Source organism: Haliaeetus albicilla, chromosome 13, assembly GCF_947461875.1.
Source record: "Haliaeetus albicilla chromosome 13, bHalAlb1.1, whole genome shotgun sequence".
NCBI classification, from domain to species: Eukaryota; Metazoa; Chordata; class Aves; order Accipitriformes; family Accipitridae; genus Haliaeetus; species Haliaeetus albicilla.
In genome coordinates, this window is record NC_091495.1 from 34732034 (window position 1) to 34758299 (window position 26266).

At 42.4% G+C, this 26266-nt stretch overlaps 1 protein-coding gene across 1 annotated transcript; it reads right to left on the bottom strand.

The window, feature by feature from the left end:
- Positions 1–1268: 1268 nt before the first annotated feature.
- C13H1orf198 (chromosome 13 C1orf198 homolog) lies at positions 1269–24759 on the bottom strand. The gene is made up of 4 exons (XM_069800779.1): positions 24292–24759; positions 15596–15646; positions 5697–6248; positions 1269–3755 (listed from the first exon to the last, which is right to left on the bottom strand). The coding sequence occupies exons 1-4, from the start codon at positions 24637–24639 to the stop codon at positions 3699–3701; spliced, it is 1008 nt and encodes a 335-aa protein (XP_069656880.1). The 5' UTR covers positions 24640–24759; the 3' UTR covers positions 1269–3698.
- Positions 24760–26266: the final 1507 nt, after the last annotated feature.

The following is a 26266-nucleotide window of genomic DNA, read 5'->3' on the forward strand; positions in this document are numbered from 1 at the left end:
AGACAGCTCCGTGCTGTCTGAACCTCAGCAACTATGACTGAAGTCACCAATAAATAAATTGATCGCTATCCTTCGGCAGGCAGCCGCAGCGTGTTTTTGACTCTGCCTTTACAAATCTTCAGTCAGTCATGAGACCTGCGGACTCCACATGCCGAGACAGTGCCCAGACGCTGTGGATTTGCCTTTATTAGAGAGGACCTTTAAAGGTTAAGACGGAGCTTAAACAAGACTGAAACAAACTATGTGTAGGCCAGATCCTAAATATAGTTGGAATACCACCCCTTAACTGGCTGCTGAATCTCTCCAACCCAAATTCTTCTTCAAATGCCTTTTTAGTTGTTGGTAGAAATTCAGCTGAAGTATAAACCGAATTGAGTTGTTTTTCAAAATACCCTTCTGGAAGAAGTGGATGTGGGCACGCAGAAGAAAAACTACCCTTGTAGCTGCACTTTTGATTCTCTCACACTTTGAGAACTCGCTGCATAAGACAAAAGGCAGAAAGAGAGATTCCCCAGCGGCCTCTGCTAGCACCTTCCTTTCTGTGACATGCTTTTAAAACTCATATGCAACCGTCAGCTGACAGGAAAACTGTCGGAAAGTTTGTCATTGCCAGTTCTGGTCATCTGCACTAAGTACAGCGAGCCTGCTGATGGGAAGTGGTGAAAGAATTCATTATTTTGCTTTGCTTGCATGCATGGCTTTTGCTTTACCTATTAAACTGTCTTTATCTCAACCCATGAGTTTTTGCATTTTTACTCTTCCAATTCTCTCCCCCAGCCTGCTTGGGGGAAGCCAGTGAGTGGCTGCATGGTGTTTAGTTGCCAGCTGGGGTTAATCCACAACATACAGTTTTCAAATTGCTCCTGCAATATTGATCCAGATACTGCTTTGGATTACCTGAAGATATTGGGGTTGTGTGTGTGTGTGTGTGCGCGCGCGTGCAGCGTGCGCCTTAGGTGTAAGTCAGAGTGAAGTACAAATAGATTTTAGTCTTTAAAAAAAGTCCAAAATCTCATCCTGTCTCTGGCTGTCAGATAAAATGATAAAGCAAAGACACTTCCCTAAACAGTCTCACTTAAAAGCTTGAAAACCAGCTGCAGTATATTGATTTTTTTTTTTTAATCTGAAAAATTCAGTTTCTAAATTCTAGACCAGATCACTCTTGGCTGCCTCTCAGGCAGATTCAAGATGCCCCAAACAACTCCAGTGGCACTGAGAAAAACAGAGTATAAAGGACAAGACACAAAGTAGCACAAACGCCTTGAATGTTCTATTTAAAGTGACTTTATTAAAACATTGTTAATATAAAATGTGACCAAGTACAATTTTTTTGTAAGAATGTTTAATAAAAACATATTAAAGAAAAGAAGGAGCATCAACTCTTGTCAAAGCACAGGAAAAACCTACCAGGATAAGTAAAAAGTTCTGCAGCATGTTCTACCAGCTGGTCCCAATGTGTATTAGGGTCAAGTTAGCCGATGGAAGAGATAGGCAGCCCAGGTTCTTCCCTAAGAAGCTTTAAGGTATTTAGCAGAGGTTTAAAATTACACTCCTCAACAGCAGGAGACTTGGCTTTCAGATCTCCCCATATCAAAGTAACATTTGAATGCGCATCTTCACGTTGGATTTATAACTTTTCAGCAGCTGAATGTACAGAAAATTAGATTCACTGGTAACCATAAACCCCAGGGTTAACATTTGTCAGCTTTGAAAAGAAGGTGCAAGTCAATACTAACTATACACCTAAAGAATTTGTGCTAAAGTTGTTCTAAGCTATATTAATGCTGGATGCTTGTAGCAAATGCTAAAAAGGGTCAGCTAAGAAAAAACCAGCAGTAAAGTCCATGCTGGTAGAAACAACAAGTGTTTTCCAAACTGCTGAATGCAGAGATAATATCCACGAATTACAGGAGTTTGTACCTCTCAAGAAGCATGTAAAGAAGCTTTCAGAAGTCTATAAATAAGGCTACACAATGCCTTATACTCTGTGGCAATCTTCCCCTTTAGCTAACAAACCTTATAAGAAAACACTAGAAAAACTGGAGGTTTTGGGCTTGGTGGCTCTATTTTTGGGGGTGGGGTGGGGGGTGTGGGGGGGTGTAGCTTAAAGCATTTTCCTTGATCAGCAAGTAAGTTTTAATGCTCCATCAGCATCCTCTGCTTGTTCAGAGCAAGCAGCACACCAATTAGAGGCAAGGATTCTTCCAGGACATCTCAAACTATTCCTGTAACAGGCAGAAGAAAATCCTGAAGCATCCAATTCTGCACATTTAACTGCCCCTGGCACTGAACCAAATGTCAAGTGCTAATCCATGAGAAGCCTAGCACAATTATGGTCTAGGAGATGGTGACCTTCTTATAGCCTTGGCTGGGACCCATTAGACCCATTAGAGCCCTGCGTTTTGCCTTCTACCCCAAACAAATGCTATGGGACTATTGCTGAGGTAAAGGGAAAGGTCAAACCTTTGGCATTGGAGCAGACCAGTCACTGGCTGTGCGTAGGGAGAATTAAGGCTTCAAGGTGAGGTAAACACAGTGAGAGTCAGTGTGTAAATCATGCTGCATTTCAGAGACGACAGATTCAAATGACAGCTAGTCTTGTTCTCTACATTTTAAACACCAAACAAAGGTAATTCGAAAGAAGAACTGGAGGCAAGTCTGCTGAGGGCCACCTTGAGATGCCTCTCTGCACCTCGGGAACAACTGTAACCCAGATGTTGAATGCTGAAGAGAATGTACCCACAAGGAGGAAAAAGCACCAAAGTTGATGAGTCCTTGAGACGATAAGCTGCTTAAAAAACAAAGAAGCCTTATACTGCTATGACCTCCCATAAACATAGTGGTTTCCTGACACAAAGGTAATCTACACTCCAGCAATTCCCAGTGCTGTACTTCCAGCACTACTACTATGAAGAGTTATGCTCTAGTAAGGAGGCAGTGAAATAAATCATCAGGCTTGTGTTCCCTGAAGACAGTTTCTCCCGTTTATTAGGTGGTGTCCCATTCCCCTCCACCCACCCCCAAGTCTTTAATCCAAAGATCAGAAACACCTGTCATTTCCCCGGGTCATTTTTCTAACACTCTTATGTTATTTTAGCAGATTTGTAGGGTACACACACAGTGCTTCTTTGGATCCATCATTCTGGCAATGCCTTTGCCCTCTTCAAAAGAAAAGTGTTTTCAAATAAGTGGTAAAAAAGTTGCTTTCAAACTAAATGAAATATAGAAATCAATGCAGTTCTTCTGTATGCTTATTTTTCATACTGTTTTTGCTAGTTATCTGAAGTATGGAATTATTTGCTCATTTGGAACCATTGTGCAGTGCTATTTCTTACAAGCCATGCTAGCAAGGTTTTGACTGAAAACAGCAATCTGGTCCTGTAGGTTCCATTTCCAGGATATGGAGACTCTGATTTCTTTTTCTTTAACATGTGTATGGTAACTTCTCCCATCCTCTCAATACAGTAGCTACTAAAAATTTTAACAGATATTAAAAAAATATCCAAATGAAACCACACTTCTATCACTGTTTAAAAACCAAAAACGCATATGGTATTACAAAAGTTTATACAAAGGCAACATTTAAGAGTTTGAAAGTTACTTCTAGAAAAAGACACAAATGCTAGTAAATTAACATACAAGGAGAAAGATATTCCACTCCTTCCCCAAAATTGGTTTGATCTATTTTGAAGTATCTTTTACCAGTTGTCTAGAAAATCAAAGCCAGTCTTCAAGATAACATTGCTTGTACTAGTCTGCAAGGAAAAAAAAAAAAAGTAGTAAGATGTGGTTGCTAATTATGGTATTACAAACTCAGTACTTGACTGCCTGCCTACAAAAGAAAGTTTAAAATGCTGTCTGCCAATATTTCAAGTTCTTCACCTTGCTCTATGATACCCAAGAACCTACACCAGAAAATGCTAGAATGGGAAAATACTCACAACGACCAAAAAGGCAACTCCAGATAAAAAAAAATGAAATTCTTGTAGTGATCTGCAGGCAACATGGGGTTTTTTTTCACCATGGAAAAATTCATGAAGATCAATTTTTAGACTAGAGTGGGTACTGCAGAGAATGAAACAAACAGAATGTAAGCATCACTAATTCAATGGATTCCCTATTGCAATGACAGCCAGTTTTTTCCAGAAAACTATACAGTTTAAACTTTGTTGACAAGTTATTTACTGGGCTATCAAGAACATGCTCACTCCTGCAGTGTTGCACTTTTAGCCATGACATTTATGGTGATTTTAGTGTTTGGGAAGACTATTCAAGGGACACAGCTGAGTTTCTGGATTCTCTTTCTAGAGCATGGCTCTCTTCCTCACATAGGGAAGATAATCCAGAAAAGAGGAAACAAAGAAAATTCTGTCATACTATCTTCTCTGCTACTCTGTTCACAATTTGACATGGGAGGATTGTTTCTCCACAGAGAAAAATCAGGCCTTTCAAACTATTTCAGTTCACTAGAAAACATTCACAAAGGAATTAAAACTGTAATAAAACATTTGTAGGAAAACATGATAAAGCCTTTAATTAAATATAAAGGACTACCATGGTCACAATTAGTAGCAAAACAGCTCAAAAAGCATTATGTCTTAGCTTCAGAAAAAAAATAACTAAACATAGGGCTCCAAATACTGAAGTGGCTTAAGTAGTGTTCTGTCCTAAGTGCTGCCACTTCCTTCTTTTGCAAGTATTTACCTCATCCTGCATTTTTCTGACCTTACATCATCTTGTTTGGAATTTAAACCATCACTGTTGGGAAAATATGGTAGAGAAAAAGCTATGTGACATGCTTAAGGTGTACAGTAATATGTTAGGCTTATGCCAGAGTGATGCTACAGATTCCAAACAGAACTGCACAGCTCTGTTTGAAGAATCACTCTTCTACTTCACAGTTTTCAGGCTTCAGACCTCTTCCTTTTCTTTCCCTCACCATGTCATGTCCTGTTGTTCCCTTTCTTTTCTCACAGGTCAGCATCAGCTTTCTAAATAGCTTCAATTGGCTATTGAGTTTCTTAAGGTTACTTTTTGTTGTTGGGTTGTTTGGGGGTTTTTTATTAAAAAAAACCCCAAACAACATTGAGAAGGCTAATTCTGGAAGCTCATTCCATTTCCATTTTGGACTTCAAGAGAAAACGCATTTGAAAGCAGCCCAGCTGCCTGGGACGAAGCACTGGGAAGTGGTCCTTCGGCTACAGCTTAAAACAGCTGAGAAACTAGTTCGCCATTCGCTGCTATGCTGTGTGTACCAATAAAAGTATCCTAGACTCTAGTTTATCTACTTTCCAAGTTAAAAAACTTTTTTCCATTGAGTGTTTTGCTGTTTCAAGAAAAAAAAAACCAACCAAAACAACTCTTTTACTTGCTATAGCAAGCTCATTACCCCAAACTGTTAGGTGGCTTGCTGTCAGTTAGCCACTGGATACCATGTCAGTGTTTCTGGTATTATATTTAAATGATGCCTTTATCCTATGCACTTTACTACATTAAAAAATACTTGACTGAAACAAACAATTTCAGTTAACATGTTGGTTAGATAGACTACTTTAAATTTGCAGGATAAAATTTGCAGCAAGCTTAGCTATGGCTTAAGGCTTTGTGGAGTCCCTCATCTTCCAGAGCAGCCTTGTCAGATTTTAATGTGCTATACAGTTTTTAAATCTAAGAACAGCGGATACAGCAGTCCTTACCTGTCCAGGCATTTGTGGATCTGTAAGTATAGTACCATCAGTATCTTCCTTGTTTGTCCTAGAAGATGCCAGGTCCTGTGGTGGGTCAGGAAGAAAGAAGTCATCTAGAGAACTAACAGGGAGTTGAGTGGGTCGAGGTTTCTCCCATTCAAGAGATACAGAAGGTAGGCTGGGGACGACAGACTTCTCTGATTTAGTTACACTGGGCTTCTCAGCTTTTGCCACCTCCTTTGGAGTAGACTCTTGTCTGTAAAAAGAGGGAAGGGCTTTCTCTCCTTTCTCCATGGACTTGATCTGGCTGGGGGTCAGAGACTGGAACTCAGACTTGTCTCCTTCAAACTTTGAACGCTCTGCATTTATCTTCCAGAAGGAGGACTCTTCTTCCTTTCTGGATGCTATCAACCCCTCAGAGCCAGGGGTCTTACTGGCCTGAGAAGATTTAGGGACTTGGACACCAGGTGCTGCTTTAACGGGCTGCCTCTGTTCATTTTGCAACTGGGCACCACCTTGCTCTTGTATGGACAGAGATGCAACGCTGAACTCCATTTGACTCTGTTCAGGGTTAAAGAAAAACAGTATTTCAAAGCGCTTCACAAAGACACAGTTTTGAACGTCTTCCTGATGCATATAGATAACACCTTTGCCCACAGCTAGGCAACTCCCAGACAGTAGACACCACAGCAAAGCTAACTTATTTTCTCCATAAATGTCTATCTTTGTAGCCACGTAAAAATAATAATTTTTAAAAGTCTGAACTCTAAGCAAACGTAAGAGTCCTAGACCTGCTGCAGAGGAGTCAGAGAAAGCAATCATATTCAAGTTACTCAGTGCCATCCAAGATAGCAGTGCACAGTATGCACAGTGCTAAAATATTAGCAAAGTGGCACTAAAACATTAGACCAGTTGTGGATGCATTTTGAAACCCATAGATGTTTTACATGAAAATATAAAGCAAAAAAGCTTTACAGCACAGTTTAAAAGGTAATCTTCCATTATAGTCTTTGAAATAGTTGGCAACATGTTACAACTCCATCTATTTCGAAGACAAAGGATTAGATGTAATGGGTATATGTTGACAAGTGTTTTTTACAATTCTAATGCCCCTCTGAAGGAAGAGAAACAACTCCAGCAGGACCAGTTCTTCACTTATTCCAGAGATTTGTTTTGTTTTTACTTGCAGTGCAGATAGCCATACTCATTTCTGAGAGGTAACACTGGGTCAAGGAAGCAAGTGACCACAGTTAAAGCATGATACAGATCTTGCAAAAGCCACCCAAAAGTGAAGAGTACTTCAAATTGTTCATTTTACTTACCACCACTTCAGTAATCTTGATTGTCAACTAGCTGGACACTAAAGTTAAGCCTTATTTCACTGAGGAACATGCAAGCTTTACTGTATTTAGGAGCACAGCACCATAGCATGTACTGGAAAAGAACAACCTAATCTCTAGACTTCCGCTTGTAAAATGGAACAAACAGTGAAAAAAAATATTTAAAATTGCATTTACTGTTAGAGTGACACTGTTGTCATTATGGGCCTAATTAGTTTTGAAAAAATTCAGAGGACATTTCAAATACTAGCTTTTGCTACAAACAAAAAAAAAAGTTAATAGATACTTTTGAAGTTCATTACAGATTTGTGATGTTTTCCCCATTCTACTTCACTACCTGGCCTTTCCTGAATAAAACTGCAATAGCATCTATGGGCCTGAGTCTAAAACAAGTCCTAGTTGCATATCATTTTCACTACAAGTGTTTGATCTTGAGTCCTACATTATTGTGCATGTTAAGTTCAAAGGGACTCTAGATCTAGCAGGTCTCACACGCCTAGTAGTTAATATTCAGAAACTTCTCATCAAAGTACAAATGTTAACTCAGCAACTGATTATTTATAAAACAATTTTTTTTAAACAGTCAGCAGCTGACTACACATAATTTGATTCATGGACTAACATCTGACCTTTCTAAAGAATTAGATACAGTAGATATTTTTCCAAGGTTATAGGCAAGGAAGCACCAAGTTCCGTGCTTTCATTAAGAATATACTGTGTTACCAAAAGATGCAAAACATAAACAAGCTGTGATTATAGCTCAGCCAGAATAAGGTGAGTGCAAGGATACATGCAATTTACCAAACAGCTTGACACCCCACCCTGCCTGCAAAAAACTAAGAGGAAAAACCTTAGTGCTCCATTTTTTTATTTTTTAAAACAAAAGTCATGATGTAAAGTTAAAAGCAGGAGATTTTTCCTTAGATAGATTCTGCATAAACAAACTATGGATGCAAATTATGCATCCATAGTTTGTTTATGCATGGAGCACCTCCCCTATGAGGACAGAGTTGGGGTTGTTCAGCCTGGAGAAGAAAAGGCTCCGAGGAGATCTTACAGCAGCCCGCCAGTACTTAAGAGGGGCTTACAAGAAAGATGGGGAGGGACTCTTTATCAGGGAGTGTAGTGATAGGATGAAGGGTAACAGTTTTAAACTGAAAGAGGGCAGATTTAAATTAGATTATTAGGGAGATACTCTTTACTGTGAGGCTGGTGAGGCACTGGAACAGGTTGCCCAGAGAGGTTGTAGATGCCCCATCTGTGGCAGTGTTCAAAGCCAGGTTGGATGGGGCTTTGAGCAACCTGGTCTAGTGGAAGGTGTCCCTGCCCATGGCAGGGGGGTTGGAACTGGATGGTTGGAACTGGTTGGAACTGTGGTCAAGTTTTATGTTCTTTCATATGGGTCTAAATATCAACTCAGAGGTCTGGTTTGGAAGCAGCAGACCCCTTCTAGTATAGAGAAGGGCGTGGCACTGCAGCACAACTCCAGGCAGTTGTACCCTTTCCAACCCACTCATGGATGCATGTTCTGGAGAGGATGCCCTCTTTGTCCTTTTAAAGCAGAGACCATGGGGTGTACCTTCCCCTTTCAGAAGACAGGACCACCCAATATTTAAGATTGCATATTTGTGTCACGGTATGCTTCGGAGATCAAACAGTTCATAAGCTGACATGGAATAATCTGAACAAAAATACTTCTTCAGAAGTTTACTTTCTCCCCCAAGGAAAGCAAAGATGACAAGACTAACCTGACAGGTTTTGAAAGCACTGCGTCGCAGCATGATGTAAATACAGCCCCGAGAGGTCAGATGTATAATTCTGCTTCTAGCATTTAACTTGAGAAGCCAAGAACTTCTGTACACCACTCACAAGTTATTCTATTTTCCTTGAAATATATAATGCTTCTATTTGACTTTCAAGGCTACTTAAGACATCTGAACCCCTAAGAAATGTAGCTGATGAAAGAAAATTATTAATATGCAATATTTTAAGTCACAAAATTGGCAATAAAATACTATAAACACCCTCCCCCCCAAAAAACCCCACCAGAACAGAGCAGCAGTATAAGTAGGGAGATAATTTCACATAGAGATGGAGAAGACCCATGCGTGAAAGACGCCATGCTGACATCTAAGTCATGAGCAGTACTGTATGTTCTAACGAGTCACCAGACACTAGAAGTGTGAGTTTAATTAGTGTTCTGCTCTCCATTTTTTACATCAGATTACAAACTGGCAATTGATTGGGTCAGCAGGAGAGGGAAGGAAATGACATTTATAAGACAGTTACCCCCCAAAACATTTCCTTTTCCTTTAGGTTTGCCAGCCATGAGAATATCTTGATGCACATCTCTCCTGGCCCCAGTCAAATTTAGAGTAGCAGCTATTCCGTAAAGGGCCATACCGTGTGTTCGCTTTCCTCGGGCTGAAGCAGAGCTGCTGTGATCTGCAGTTGCACACTTCACAATTTAGCAGCAGAACTGCACTTGTGGCACTCTACCAGCTGCCACTTTGGGGAAGCAAACACTGAACGCTGCGTAAGATTTCATGCTCAAAAGTGAATTGTCATTTAGGCACAGTTTTGGATTCTAGAGATAGGGTTTCAGTCCCCAGCTGCTTTCACAGATTTTGTATGACTTTGAATGAGCTACAGTTTCTGTTCTTTAATTCCCCATCTATGGAATAAAATAAAAATACTTTATTTTTCCTACCATTTGTCCAAATTGTATTTCTGGGAACTGTTCAGCCCAGAAAGTCTCGAGAGTTTGCAGACAGGCTACTACAGTCCCAACTGCAATCTCTAGAAGTTATCAGAATTCAAATAAAAGCTATTAACAGCAGTAGTATTTTAAAGATACTGCAAGAGCAAGTCATTCTCAACACATTGATAGAGAGACAGGGAGAGAGAGTTCATGTGAAAGCATGCACAAGTAGCTATTTTGAGGCAGAGCAAACCTAGAAGTCTGTGTTCTTTTCAGTCTTATCCCTCTGGTCCCAAACCCCTGCAAGGGTTAAAATAAAGGATGCCTAGGTCTTGGATCATCTTTCTGTCTTATAAATATAAGTAATATTAAAAATTGCAGTTTTTAGGAAGCTGCATGTCCATCTTTCCTTAAGAAGACCATATTAAGGTATTCAGGAATTTTATTTATTGGATTAAAAAATTTAGACCTAACTTCAGTCTCAAGGCAGGGATAATCCACCAAATCATCATACTGGCTGTATATACTCATGGGAAACAATGTATTCTAAAAGAGAGGCACCACACACTAAGAATGTAATGATTTAATAATACTGTGTAAAATCGGGTCTCAGTTCGTAAGTCTATATTAAAAACAAGATGACCACAAAGAACCCAGGACCTTTTTTTTTAAGCATCTTATTCACTCATCAGGAATGTGTAGTATTTTACTAAACAGCCAAGCAAACACAGCCAAAACAAATTGTTTTGCTTGGCAGCCTGAAAAATCCAAATTGTTGAGACAAAGACTGCAGAAACACTGTCAAAAGCAACTTGTTTTAAACACAGCCTGATATATGCAGAGGTAAGAAAGCCAAGTTTAAAATGATTTAGAAGATGATTTTGCTTTGCTGCGTGGACAAACCCAAAATAAATATGGGACCCAAAGCAGTTGCAGTTTTTGCTTCGTTTCCTGTGCACACCGTGGGTGTTTTCAGGATCTTTTCAGAGTCAGGAAGAAATCCCTAGTCAGCAGAGACCAATTGCAAGTGCAAAAATAGAGCAAAGCACTCAAAAACAATCTAAGTAATTTTAGTCCATATAGAAAGACAACACCAAAGATACATAGTGTGGAGCTTTGGAGGAAATTTCATGATCTACTCTTTGGTGATAAGAACAGCATTTTAGTTTGCCACTGTTACTGGTTAGCCTGAGCAAACTCATACTGACAGTATCTGGTATGTGCACGGTTTTATGCTCAAAACCAACTATCTAAAGATTGATGTAGGTAATTGAATCCTTAGCCGAGAACATCTGGCCATGCAGATTAAAATAAACCTTGAACACAGCTTGATATTTGGACCCATATGAAAGAACATAAAACATGACCACAAGTTGTTGTTTGTTTTTTTTTTTTTCCCTCAAGAACTAATAGTCAACAGTAGTCTTGCAGCACTGTGTTTTAAACATCTGTAGTCTAGATCAAAAAAGGAAGTGAAAACCCAAAACCTCAGGCATCACTCTTCTCTCCTTCCAAGGAAGCATTGCCATTTATGCCAGCTTGATAAAAATAATCACATTGAAGTATAGTTTGTAACAAACAACTCTAATATAAGGCTGCTAAAGAAGGAGGGAAAAAAAATTATTTTCTGCCACTTTCTTCCCATTTAAAAAAAAAGCAACACAAAACCAACTAGGACTTGTACAAAGAAGGATATTGAAGACTGTCTTCTAGTTTTAGATAAAGGAAACAGTTTGCAAACCACTTTTTTTAAGTGCAACAAATTTTTCTTTCAAAATCATCGCTGGGATTAGATCACTTCTGTAGCAATATAATTACAGAATTCAGACAGAAAGGCAGCAACCAGATTATGGAAAGGATTGGAGACTGACACTTTCTCTTTTTGCTTTTTTTTTGTTTGTTTATTTTTAAACACACTTTGAAGGCTTCTCTTTTCAACAATGTCTGAGGGCCTGTTGAAAGTAGAAGCAAGCTGAATGAGGAAAAAGCCAGGAGTTAAAAAGAAATAAGTACAAAAAGGACTCTCTAAAGCTGCCTTTGCAACTATTCTACCTGTATCAAGACCAACAAATTTTTATATGTGCATGTGTCAACTCTAAGCCTTTGGAATAAAACCTATTTTAGTTAATAGTATGAATTAGAAATAGATCCCAACTTATTCCCATGCTGCTCTGTGCACTCAATGTATTACCTGAGGTGGCAGACTGAAATTACATTTTCTGCCCACTACTAAATTAATTTTCTTTTAAAAAAACACACCAAACCCAGAAAGTTCTGAGTTCAGGAAGAGTTGCAGAGAAATTTTGTTTCCAAACCCAGGCATGATTCTTGTTTTCCATTTATATCTTGGGGTCCATGCTGAGTTTCACTGAATTTCTACTTCAAACAAACCAAGAAACCTCAAAGGCTAAACTCAGCCAAAACGTCAGCTTTCATCTCACTTAAACCTGAAGCCATAAATAGAATGCCCTAAATTCATAAACCTGGCTTTAGACCCAGTTAAAAATGTAACCCACATTTCAAGACGTGTTATGTTCATGAGGGGCTCCACCCATGAACTAAATCACTCCCTCCAATTCAATCTCTAGTTTTAAAATGTCAGTTTATTCGCAGTGCCATGAGAACTCATTGCTTCCTGAGTAGTCTTCCTTCTGAGAAGTGCTACAGCTTTCTACTAAAAAATTAGTATTTTAAATGCTGTCTAACAGCTAACTCAGCAATTTACATTGCATTTCTGCTTTGTTAGCCTTGTTTGAGGGTTTAAAAATAAAGAGGTAAGACAAACAGCTAAAAATGGTGGAGATATTCATGCAAGTGTTTGCTGTGATATAAACTACTTGAGCCATATCTCACATTTGTGTTTAAAATAAGAATGCAGAAAGTTTACTTTTGACAGAAATGAAGTTATCAAGCCCTTCAACAATGTTCTGCCCAAAATGACAGCAATTTAGTACACCATTCTCTGGGTAAGTTTGACAGCCATGGAATTAGGGAATCCATTCCACTAGCTACCATGAGAAAAATTTGTCCATACCTAATCAACTGGAATCACCACTGGCATCACTTTAACAGCTGAGAGAGGCTCCAACTTGCAGAAGACATGCCCTCCCCTCTTCTCACTACCCTCTCAGTTTTCCTGAGGTTAGTTACAGACAAATACTAATTTTGCTGCTTTACTTTTCTTAGCCTCAAAGTCAAAAAAAAAGGAAAAAAAAAAAAAAGAAAAAAAAAGACCCTATTGGTTTTACTGATGTACACGTCTGTTTTCTCCTTCTCTGCAAAAGCAGAAAGTGAACACCACATTCCCTTCCTTGGATAAGCCAGAGCACATTCATGCAAAGCTGCAAAAGAATGAAGGAATTTCATCATCATGGCAATAACATGCAAAAAACCCCAAACCAAACCCTCTGCATTAAAGAGACATCAGGGAAAAGAATATTATGGAAAAAATAAACCATCGTGGGGTAGAGCTCATGGAATGGAAAGAGCCTGACAGCCTGAAATAACAGTGGGAACAGATCTGGCTCACAAGACACCGAACGTGCATTACAACATGTCAACCTTATTAAACAGCTCATTCCGGTTTCTTCACTGTTTCCCCATGCTGGACCAATTGGGCAAGGATGCTTGTTCCTCAGCCAGTACCTCACGGAGAAATTGCCTTCCAATATTATCTTATTAAAGTACTGGTTAGGGAAGAGATCAAAGAGTAGGCACAAAGCAAAATCTCCACCTTTAGAAATCAAAGACTCAGCAGTTGAAGGATTTAGCTGAAAGACTGACACAATATGAGGCACCAAAGAAAAAAACAAAAGGAAGAACCCACACAGACCAACCAACCCACACCCTGTAAAGCCAGACAAAATGGATTCTCTAGAGGTTTGCTAAAGGAAAAGGTCATGCAACTTTTCAACCTACAGCTGAGGCACAGCTTTTCTCTCTGGTCAACAAGGAGGGAGTGGGAGAAAGAGGGAAGCACAGCTTGATTAGCTGAGACAATTATTTCTAAAGCAACCTCCTCCCCACCTCACTTTTCTTCAGCAGTTACAAGAGTGTTCCCATATCATTCTGTTAGCCTCCATTCGTTACAGAAAAGCATTAAACTAGAGCATCTATCCATTGCAGTCCCTTATTTTGAGACACCAGGAGGATCAAAAAAATAATCTTAATCAGCAAGGGATAAACCACAGGCTGGGTTGAAAAAACACTTCACTAGACATACAAGCATTTAAAAGAAAAGACAACTATCAGTTAAAGAGAAAATCCATTTGAGTGCAGATGCATCTCATCATGGATCACTAGTCGGTGCATTACACAAACCACCATCTCCAGGAAGTTCAAGTATTTAAAACTTACAAAATCCTATCAAGACAGAGCTTAGAAATACAGTTAGAGCTGCCACGTTCCCCGAACTGAGTTTTAGGGTTTGCACCAGAAAGTAGGGGAGAGACAACACCACTGTCTCCAACATATGATTTATTTCACCTTATTGTTAACGAGGTCCACACTCTTCTCACTATTTTTCTTTTTGACAGCTTCACCCAAGTACACCCATACTAAAAGCCTCTTTAATATTGTACTAAAAGCCAGTGGCTGCTTCTTCTAAGGGCCCTGAAAGACAGGAGGGATTGCCTGAGCTACCAGGCTTCCACTGCAGGAAATCCTCCACTGGCTCCTGAACCACCACAGCTTACAATGGAGTTCTAAGGCCAGTGAAGACTGGCAATGGTTTCTCTTAAACTGCAGCACTGTATGCTGCAGGGACCCAGGAGTCACATCAAGTTGTAGGTTAATCAGCATCTGCAAAGCACAGATGGGGTGCTAGCTACAGGCAGTGACCTTGAGCAGAGAAGGCTGACAACAAGCCTAGGGTCAACCGGATTAATTTTGTGTTCACTGGCATTTCCAAATAATTACTCTGCATTAGGCTAAGATTATATTCATAAGCTCATACATGATTATCTACACAGTTCAAGGGCAAAAATTGGAGGAAACAGGGAAGAAGCAGCTTTCTCTGGCAGATAAAGCCAGAAAACACAGTCTGAAATGCATGATTAAACTAACATGCCCACCATACCCAGTTGAAAAAGGCAAGAAGCTGTGTTTTTGCTCCCAGACTTTCTTCAACAAGAACCACCAAACTTGATTTCCCATCACAAATATGGTGCAACTATATTTCCACTCAGAAAGAGGGAGAACTCTGGCTCTGTGTTAGCCTTATGAGAATCCCATCATAAATTATGCTTTAACAAAATACCAGAGATAAAGCAAGGAGAAAACAAAACAAAACAAAAAAACAACCAAAAAACCCCCAACCCACCACAGAAAACGACATTATTTTTTGAAGGAGCTGCCTTTTGGAGAGGAAATAACACAATGCTTCTAGCATAGCTCCAGGTTAATAAGTTTCATTACATTCTAGTACACAACAAAAAGATGAAGGGTAAGACAGGCTTTAAGAAAGAATCCAATGAAGTTACTACATTTCTCACCCCATTTCCTAGCCACTTTACTCCTGACTTGAAAAGTGAAATGCAGTTATGTTTGTACAATATCTGAGACACTGGTCTTGCTAAACATGGAAATTTGTTTAAAAAGTTTACAATGAAAAATCAAATAATTGATAATGAATCAGTTTTATGCCTGCACTTGATGGCAGAACATTCATGAAGTACATGTTGTATTTCTGTTGATGTAAATCGAAGCACACCAGTCCCGCTTCATTTGCAGGATGGTCACTTTACACAGCTCTCACAGAATAAAGGTGACATTAGTCTATCAAGTCTCAAAATGAAGACAATATAAATGCACAAGGAACAGTATAAAATGACAAACCAACATTAAAAATAAAATTGCTGCACATTTACCTTCGTTTCCCAGGAGAACGGAGCCGAGTGTTCATCTTGCCAAGTTATGTCCTGAAATAAAATTCAAGAATGACTAAAAATCAGATGAGCAGCTTTACCTACTCAGGAGCATCATACAGACGACATTACATTGCACTCCTAGGAGCATGACAACCACTACCACAGAACTTGCTAAAAAGCGAGAGCACTACTTGGAGATGGGGCAAGATTATCAACTAGTATACCAATTTAACCTACAAAATAAATGAAGCTTTAATGTGGTCTAAACCTCTTGATATGGTTTCTCTACAAATAGATTTAAAAGATAGCTTTTTTTTTTTTTTTTAAAATAATATATTTCCCGTTTTCTACTAGGCATTTTCTTTGGTAGCCACTAGCAACACACAGGGACAGAAATAACAAGAGGAGCAGGGGCCTTAGGGAAATAAAGTCCCATTTCCTCCCCTCCGCGGACCAAAGAGCACATGCGCAACCAGGCAGTCACATGGCAGCGAAACAGCTGTGCATCCATCAGGCCAAGCCACAGCTGGATCCAGCCCTGACAAGACACATCATTATGCCACTTCAATGACGATCAGTCTGAAATAAGTATTCGGTGCTGTTGAAAGAACCACAGAAAGTCTGGAGTAAAATCCCAATCTGAAATAGCTTCTTTTAAGAAGCTATTTTTCTGAAAATAATCCCGATTTGGGAAGTTTAGATAACATCTTCATACACAGCATGCCCTCCAGAAATACACGTGACCCACATCGAAAAAAGAAGGGGTGGAAAATAAAGAAATAAATAATCGGTGCTCACATTTGTTCCACACTTGCAACAAAATTATCACACTTCTATTCCTAGTCGTGGATGAGTCTCATTTGTACATTGGATGTTCACGCTGGTAGAGGTAATGAGTTGCACCCTCCATACTGAGTATACCACTGCTTGGCTACCCCAGTACATCAGGGGAGGAACAGGAGTCGGAACAGCGGATGGAAGGAGAAAGGCCAGGGAAGGAGAGGACAGGACAAGGCTTGTTTCACACTCCTGCTGTTCAAAGGGTAACAGAACTAGACCATGCTTTAAGCTAACATAGGAACCCTGCATCTTACCATGACTGCCCTTTTCTGCTTATTTCTGACCTCTGCCTTTATAGTAATAAGTTTCTCAGGCATCTGATAGCTTTCTCCTGATCCGCTATCTCTTATTTCTCCCTAGGCAGATTTTGCTGGCCAAGGGCTATGAAATCTCAATTAGAAGTGTCTGAAACCATCTCCTAAACATGAAAATGTGTCATTCTCCAACTATGACTCACCTCTGAAACAGAGGGTTTCTAGCAGCGAAGTATTTGTGGTGTATATATGAGGGTAATCCCATGCTCTTAAAAAGAACTGGGCTGATAGAGACCATCTGAAAGAAAAGGCCTGGGCTCTGCTGGACCACACATTCTGGCCAAAAAGGAAACTTGGTACAGGAAATTTTTGCCGAGAACACAAGTGTAATACTGGGTTCTCTCATTCCAGGAAATGGATATTCATATTTATTAATGTTTAAGGGAAACAAAGGGAGCACAAGTCTGCTTTTTAGTATCTGTTCTATCAGTATTTGCACTGCGGAGTGCTGCTGACCCCATGGGAGTGCCACACCACTTAGGTGGGATGCCTTGCAGCAGACGAGTGTCAAATTGTTTCAAAATCATTTTAAGACCGTATCCTTTGCCTCTGAAACTGGTGGAGTTGGCACTTCATTTCTGAAGCACGCATGACAGGAATCACGGTCCAGGAGGGAAGAGAGACGGAAGAGCCCCAGCCACGGGATTGAGTCTCACACACAAGGTAGGACCGTAACCCTTCTGTTCACATGGGGTCTGGACAAATCAGTACTCGACTTCAACCACAGCAGTAAAGGACAGAAATGAAGGCCAGCGAACAGTGTAACACTCCTACACGCTGTCACAGCACCTCGAAGCTCCAGACACGTAGCCATAGCTGTCAGTGGGTTTTACCTAAGGAGTTTAAAGTAAACTGACTTCTTGCCATTTACAGGACATACAAACCAGCCGTGGACCAGTTTTAATTTTGGGAGCAAGCCAAGACCATCCTCATCCTGAATCTGAGACAGCCAGTTCTTTATTTTCCTGTTATTTGAGGCAAGCGTAGACAGCACTGGGAGGGACACCTCTTCACCCAACGCTCGCTGCACATCCTCAACTCAGCGACGACACCACAGCTGCAAGCAAGCCCTGCTGACAAAAGGCAGGGATAGAAAAGCAGCACAGGGAAGGCAGAGGGAAGGTATGAGGTTGTCGTGGACCAGGATACATCATTCCCTATACGACAGAGCAAGTCAGCTTCCCACTTCATAGAGTCCAGTATCTTCTCCACTGCCATTGCACTTGTTGGCACCTCAACTTGTAGGCTCAACCTCCAGCTTAGGCAGACAAAAATCTCCTGAAATGAATTAATGGTATTTTGGTACTGGTTGTTAAAAAAGTTCTTGTGAGAGAAAAAATCTAAGCCTTTCACAGATTATTTCAAAAGATGGAAGTAGTAGACACTTGTTAGGCTGGAACAGTTCCCTGAAACAAAACAACCATCGATTGTTCTTTTTAAAAGGATGGCTCATTGTATCTCAGGCTGCACAGCCCAGCACACCTCAGAGCCACTAAGTCTGAGGAGCTTTGCCCACATTCAAGAGATCATCCATAGGATCTAGCAAAGGATAAAATAGGATAAGACATGGTTTGAGGATACAAAGCTTCAAGGAGTCAGTGTCTGTAGTTATTTGGAGTGTACTTGAAGCTAGGGTGAAAGAGACAGTTGTCAGGTTCTGTCCATTGTCAGGGAAGGGAAGGAAGTTTCTGGCCTCCACCTCTTGTGCCCTCACACAGAGGACATGCAGAAGAAAAAGTGAGAAGCAGGAGAACAACACGGTTCAACAGTTTCCTGTCTGATGTGCCTGATTCATGTTTATCACCAACAAAATCTGGGAAGTAAGTTTGCTTTCTGTAGGATTAACAAGTTCTCACACACCTTAAGAAAATGGGAGCAAAAGCATCAACTATTTCAATATTCACAAAAGTAAATTATGATTGGAAATTCTAGAGAAAAAGGCTTCAAGGCTATCTATCATCAACACAGATTAGAAGCGATCCATATCTGATCAGCTTTTGTTTTCAGCACACAACAAAGCCTTCTTCCAGAAAGAAGGCAAATAAATACACTTTTGTTCACCAGCATTAAAGAACCTATTTGTAAGAAACAGGGCCTCATGCAACATATTTCATAGCTGAAAAAAGACAAAAGAGAGGCAAAAATCCAGTCATACGCTTGACTTCAACAACCAGCTGCAGAATACATAAAAAAGAATCCCAAACTACATTTGCTATATGTAGGCAGCTTGTTGCAAAACAGCATCTGAATTTCAAAATGGAAGACACTGGTAGAAACATGCCAGCATATCTGACATGAGCATTGCTCAGAGCAGCTGACAATAACCAGGCAGTCACAAACCCACCAACAAATGCATCTTAGAAGCATTATCGGAACAGGACTTGCTGGTTATTGGGGTTTAACTGCACTCAAAAGCTGCACTGCGTTTTTTATTTTTTAAAAAGCACAAGTCTATAACAGGCCCAACATAAAAGTTACTGCTATACTGAATATTTGTTGCTTTAAAGCATTTTTAAGTAGGAGATAAAAGGGTCAATCCTTTGGCTTGGTGTCAAAGTTCTTAAGGCTAAGCAAAACAAATACTCTATCTGCCTTCAGGTAGGTAAGTCAAGCTTCCCTATTAAAAGATGATGAATGAAGCTAACCGAACTCTCTCACCTGTCTTCCCTCCACATGAAATGTTTACCACTTCCTAAAGCACATGGCATTTTCTTCCATGAAAAGTTTAGTTATTTCAAGTTCAATTCTTTGAGCTGCTGACTACCACTCAAATACTCAATATCTCTTTAAAAAAAAGAAAAAATCAGACCTTAAATCCATGTGTATGTCACATACTTGTACATAAAGAGGAACAGTACTAAGAGAAGAGTGAGAACTTGTTGTAAACTGAATGTCTAAACTATCTTTCACTGAACTATACAGGGAGCATCCAGTGGCAGCAACTAACATCAAACTAGAACCTTAACCATGTTGACCTCTACAGTGGTCAAAGGGTAATACCTCCCACACACTACTGTTTTTCCACCTATTCCTCTCACGATGGCTCATAATTTATGGCATATTTCTAAAATAGCCCATTTATATTACATTTGTATTCAATCCCAGATTCTATTTCCAGATTTTCCTCTGCTCAGTTAACCTTATTTTCTACCCCTACAAGCCCTAGACATAAATGGAGAAATGCCAGCAATTGGAGGCTTGTTGGGAAAGAGGAAGCTCTGCTTGAAGGTTGCAGCCTCCAAAAGCCCCCAGCCAGAAGGCCTAGGCTGTCTAGACACAGAAAATGATGGTGAAGCAAATAGTCTCCTGGTGCTGGGCCCATGTGTAATGGATAGCAAGTCAATCTTCAGCAAACAGGACAAAACTTCTTTCATGAGGTGTTAAATGACCCTATTAGCCTGGAAGAGATGAAAAATACATGCATAACCTAGAGCATGTGACTCTATAAAACAGAACAAGATAGAGAAGCAAGAGATGTTGGGTTTCTCTAAGAGGTGGTGTTAGAAAATACCAAGGCCTGCAACCCCATCAAGGTTATTGAGCTGGTGTATCCTGGGGTCCATTTCAACTAGGAAGCCTTAACTCGAGACCAGTGAACACGTAAGGGCTGGTGTTAACATTTGCGTGCATCCTCACCATGACAGCACTGTGCACACAGGTAAATGCCAAGTCAACTGGGTGCCACCCAACCCAACTCTGTGCTTGAGAGAGAAATGCTGTCTAGCATTTCTATACTTCCACTTCTTTCATCAAGCTTTTTGAGACTTTTAAAAATACCTTCGGTTCTTTGACAGTAAGATGGGAGATTAAAAAAGCAGCCGTGGTGTCCTGGCACCGATCCTCTTTAGGAACTGCATTCACAGTGGACGTCCAGCTTCAGTTATTAACTCCCAAGACTGGCAATGCCGCAATGAGGATAAGATCATGGAAGAGAAGGAGCAGCGGCACTCAGCTGACTCTAGCCTTTTGCTAAGAGTCACACATGGTGCTGCAGTGCTCTAGCACTACGAAATGAGTGGATCATGGCTACAGGATGCCACGGTTCTGTTACTGCACATCTATTTTCTGTCATAGCCTTCCCACACAGACAACATACTGAAAGGTGTTTTTTAAAATGTAAGAGAGGCTTATACTTTGAGAACTTACAGTCCTGGGCTACAAGTTCAGGAGATGAGTTTGGTGTTAGATAAGTGCTGTGGTTTAACCCCAGCCAGCAACTAAGCACTATGCAGCCGCTCACTTACTCCCCCACCACCCACCAGTGGGATGGGGGAAGAGAACCAGAAGGAAAAAGGTAAAACTCATGGCTTGAGATAAGAACAGTTTAATAGAACAGAGAGGAAGAGAATAATAATGATAATAATAACAACAATAAATTAACAATACTAATAAAAGGATTGGAATATACAAAACAAGTGATGCACAATGCAATTGCTTACCACTCACTGACTGATACCCAGTTAGTTCCCGAGCAGCGATCCCTCCCCTAGGCCAAGTCCCCCCGGTTTATATACTGGACATGACATCCCATGGTATGGAATATCCCTTTGGCCAGTTTGGGTCAGCTGTCCTGGCTGTGTCTCCTCCCAACTCCTTGTGCCCCTCCAGCCTTCTTGCTGGCTGGGCATGAGAAGCTGAGAAATCCTTGACTTAGTCTAAACGCTACTTAGCAACAACTGAAAACATCAGTGTGTTATCAACATTCTTCTGGTACTGAACCCAAAACATAACACTATACCAGCTACTAGAAAGAAAATTAACTCTATCCCAGCCAAAACCAGGACAAAAAGATATATGGGAAATAGTGGGGGACAAGAAAGAGGGAACCAATTGTTCAGAGATACAAGACCACTACATATATCCTCTGGACCACCTTATCAAAGTGGTCACATGCATGAAAGTGGGACTGAAATGGTGAGAGTCCTGGATAGGTAAATCAGTATCTTCAGCATTCATCCTTGTATTGCTTTCTCCCAAGTCCTCCAAAGAACACGAGGTGAAAGAGATCAACTTTCCATGCTTAAGCAAGCACAGGTAGATCACTACAGATTTCAACATCAGTTAACAGGGAAGATGAGCTGTGCCTGGAAACATGAAGCTTTTGGAGCAGGTGTCAGCAAGAACATCATCAGACCCAAACACACTCACGCTGAAAGCGCTGCAACATCATCATCGAGTGATTCTGAGGTATGCACACTACTCTCCATTTCCTTGCCTCAGGATACTATCCACCATGAGACAAGGACAGCAGCCAGGACCGATCTAATTGCCCTGAGCAAGGGCTGGGTGACCACGGTACGTGCAGCAGTTACATCTTAGAAAGATGGCAGTAGTACAGCTCAGTAAGCTGTCACACCAGAAGAGGGCAAGATAATAAAGCTCTATAGGCAAAGCATTTGCAAGCCTGGAAAGTTGAACCGAAATGGCAAGAGACCAGATGCCGTGGCTCTGTAACAGCAGGACAAGGAGGAACAATTAGTGAGCCAGGGCAAATGTCCAAGAATCAGGTCGAATGCCAGCAAGGGAGCAGGGGGAGAGGAAGCTATCAGATGAGTAGCCAGGAAAGGCTCCAAGGCTCAATAGTGCAGTTAGAAGAACTAAAATGGAAGCAGAGGATGCCAAAATGAGTGGAAACTTTTTTCTTCAGAAATACAATATACATTAACTCCAGCTTGGAAGTCAAGGAGGAAGTCAGTTGAGGCAGATGCTTCCAAAATTACACATTTTGCATCACGTAGTTTGATGAACCATGCTTTCTTTGGTTAATACCTTCACAAACGCTAACACCACCACTATTTGTATCATAGCTGCATTTTGGGGGAAAGAGGAGGGAAAAAAAAAAACAACTTGCCAAATTTCAGATGGACTCTCTAGCTGTTTTGTCAAGCAGGAAATGATTACTTCCATACAGTGTAGCACAAAAACCTACAACTTGCTTGCTTTCCTTCCGGATCCACATAATTCAAAGCAGAAAGCACTTCAGAGCTGTCTGAGACTAGGAAAGCTGAATATACTTACTTTCCACAGTCATTAACTTAAACCCTTTCACAACTAACTTCAGGTTTAGGTTTCCTTTCAAAGACTGCTTGCACAACCAAATTTGCTGTCTTGCATCCTTCTATACCTCTTTTTCACCAGGAGTTATGGTCTATTACTAGCAAATATTTACCTAGAATTTCTGGTATCCCGGAATTGAGCTTGACTGCATGTTCTCTAACTGTAGATATGATGTGTGCGGGACACATCATCACACCTTCCTGACAGGTAAAACACAGGCAGCAGTCTTCTAGCACAAAGCTGGTCAGGAACCACGATGCCAGGTATCTATGTGCTTCAAACGCTTCTTAGAAACCCCATTGCAAGGGATATTGGCGAAGGGACTAAAAGCAGCACTGTTCTCTTTAAATCGGATTGATGACTACAAATGCAGAAGCAGATTATTTTTTTCTGGTAGAAGCCACTAAAGTTAATCAACAATAGGTCACTTTAAGATGTTACATGAACATAGCGAAAGATAGCAGCTCTGTAATCATACCAAGATATAAAAGAAAACAAAACAAAGGAAATGTCATATGCAGAATAAGAGAGATACAGGATCTGACGAGCACCGCCAGGTCTTTGCAAGCATTGTTAGACCTTCCTCTTCAAGGGATCACACTCGGTAACATGACCCACTGCTCCGGACCGGGTACCCTTATACCTGTGGATTTCTGGAAAGGCTGCCACACTTTGCCATTAGACAGATGGCTCTCGGAAGCTTCCAAATCCATACTTTTTGCCATCTATCTTTCCACACCCGTGTTTTTCCTGGCATGTGACATGGAACAGGCTGCATTTTTTTTTTTTTTCCCTAGGTGTTAAAAATACCAAGAGCTGGAATGTTTTCGGTGTCGTATTTTTAACCGTGTCTAAAATTAGAAACAAAAAGGAAGAGATTTAACTGGGTGTAAACATTCCCTACGGCCCGTTTTCAGCAAGGGGCTGTTTCCAGAGCTAGCCACGGCCATGCCCCGCTTTCGGGGGGGGGGGGGGCGCAGCTGGTACCGGCCTCTTCTGTAAGTCTCCGTTTTGCAAAATCCCCCTCAGAGCTACTTCTGCTTCTCTCAGCCCAACTCCCGGTTTGGTGCTCTCACCGTCTGACCAAGTCCCCTCGCTTACGGTGTACCATCCCGCCCTCCCGCAGAGTCACGGAGGGGGGAAAAGAAGGAAACCTCACCGCACACCCACCCCCCCGCACCCTCCCCGTTGTTAGCGACTAGAAAGGCCCGCTCCTCTCCACAGCCGAGCGCCGGTCTCGGCGGCAAAGAACCCACCCGTGACACCGGGGCTACGGCCACCCCACCCGCCGGCCCGCGGCGCTCCCCCGGCTCCCGGCTCCCGTCATGGCGGACCCCCACCCCCCCACACAGCCGAGCCCAACCGCCGCGCCCCGGCGGCGGCTGAGGCGAGAGGGGCGGGCCCCGCCGGCGCCGCCCCCCCCCCCCCCCCCGGCCGCCTTTCCCCCCGTCCCCCCGTCCCCGTCCCCGTCCGGGGCGGCGGTACCTCGTCGCCGAAGCGCACCACCTTCTGGCCCGTGTTGAGGCGGAGGCTGGGGTAGGAGGCGGGCGGCGCGGCGGGGCGGGCGGCACCGCGGTGCGCGGCGTAGCGGGCCTGGACGTGCGGCTCCACCAGGCACTTGTCGATGATCTCGTCCTGCTGGCGGGGCGGCAGCCGCTCCCACTCGGGCCCGTAGCGTTCGCGGATCCGTTCCTTCTCCGCCATGATTTTACGCGCCATGGGGCTCAGCGAGGAGAAGTAGCTGAACCGCTTGCGCTCCCGCTCGTCCAGCGGCCGGTTGCCGTTCATCACCGCTGTGCGGGAGGCGGCGATCGCCGCCGCCATGGAGGCCATGGCCACCCCGCCGCCGCCGCCGCCAGCCCCGCACGCACCGAGCCGGCCGCGCTCGCACGGCGGGAATGGGAACGGGAACGGGAACCGCCTCCTCCGCCCTCCCTTCCCTTCCCTGCTCCGCTCCCCTCCGGCAAACGCCGCCTCCCCTCGCTCCCTATAAAGGCCGGCCGCCGCCCCGCACACCCCGCCTCCCGCACGCCCAGCGCCCGCGGCGGACCCGGCCGGCCTCCCCCGCGGCGCCGGCCGCAGGGAGGGAGGCCGCCTCCCGAGCCTTGCTTCGGTAACGTGGAGCTGACCGGGTCGGAGCCAGCCCCAGGCGTGCCGAGCCGGAGCCGGGTCCCAGGCGCTCGCCCCCCGCCCGCCCTTCCCCGCCGTTCCAGAGGCGGCGAGCAGTAGTAGTATTCCCACGCTGCCGCAGCCGGGAGCGCTAGGAGAGCAGCGCCGGAGCCAAGAACCTGCCTTTCCCAACTCCGAAATAAGTCTTACTCGTTTCTTAACGCGACAGAAGGTCCAGCAGCTCCTGTCAGAAGAGCCGTCAGGCCTGGGATGGGCTATTCCGTCCCACTCGACAGGTTCAGCAGCAAGTCGGTCCAAAGCCTCTGTATTATTTTGGCAAAATAAAAAAAGCTGCAGCCCGGGCGTAACGAGTCCGTGCAGCAGGCATTAGTTACATCGGTAAAAGAGATTTCCTATAGGCTGAAATAACCAGGGTTTTTTTAGTCTTAGGTGTGCTACAGGAGGAAGAATGCTTTCTTCCCAAACGTTCAATGAATTAGGAGAAGGGGGGTAGAAAGCCGTTGGTGAAGAATAATTGCAGCACAAACACCAACATCTTAAAAGAACGTTTTGTTGCCAAACTGTTCAACTCTCCGAAATCAAGTTGCCAGCATTATGACCGGCTATCTGTCAAGAGCAGGGTTCTGTTTAGCCTTAACTCTTAAGAGTCTTATTTTCCTAACTAACGTACTCCAGCACCCTGCTCGTTCTAGTGGCCCTTCTCCATGCTTGCTGCTGTCTGAACACATCTTTATTGACCACAGGTAGCTGAAGTTGTCCACTAGAACTCCCCAATACACCACTATTGCAGAGGACAGCGCATCAGTGATGTGTAACATCTTTACAAAATTCTTGACTAAGAGCATCTTTCCTGGCGTATGCAAGGGTTTCCATATGCCTTTTCCACAACCACCTGATCGTAGCAAATTTCATTAGTTGCAACTTGTATCACCCAAACTTGGAACTCAGTATTTGGAAATCACAAAATACTCAGGATGAAACTGTATTCAATAAAATCCTTTCAGGTACTTTCAAATGTTGAGTTCTCCCTACTTGCTATTCTGTGCCTCGTTTTATTAACACCCCCAAACCTCCATCACCTGCAGATTTCATTGGCGAACTAAACTACTAACCTCAGCATGCCTGGCAGCCCGCCACATTGTTTCTCCCTTTCAGATAGCTCCTCAGTCACTGTACACACACTCTCTTTTCCTGTATAAAGTCCTAACTTTGTGTGTGGTACCTCAGCAAACGCTTTGCCAAACTCCCAAAAGACCCCCAAAGTCTCCTGGGGGGTAAGCCTACCAAAGACAGATAAATACGTCAGAAGATGTATTTGAGACTAAATCTA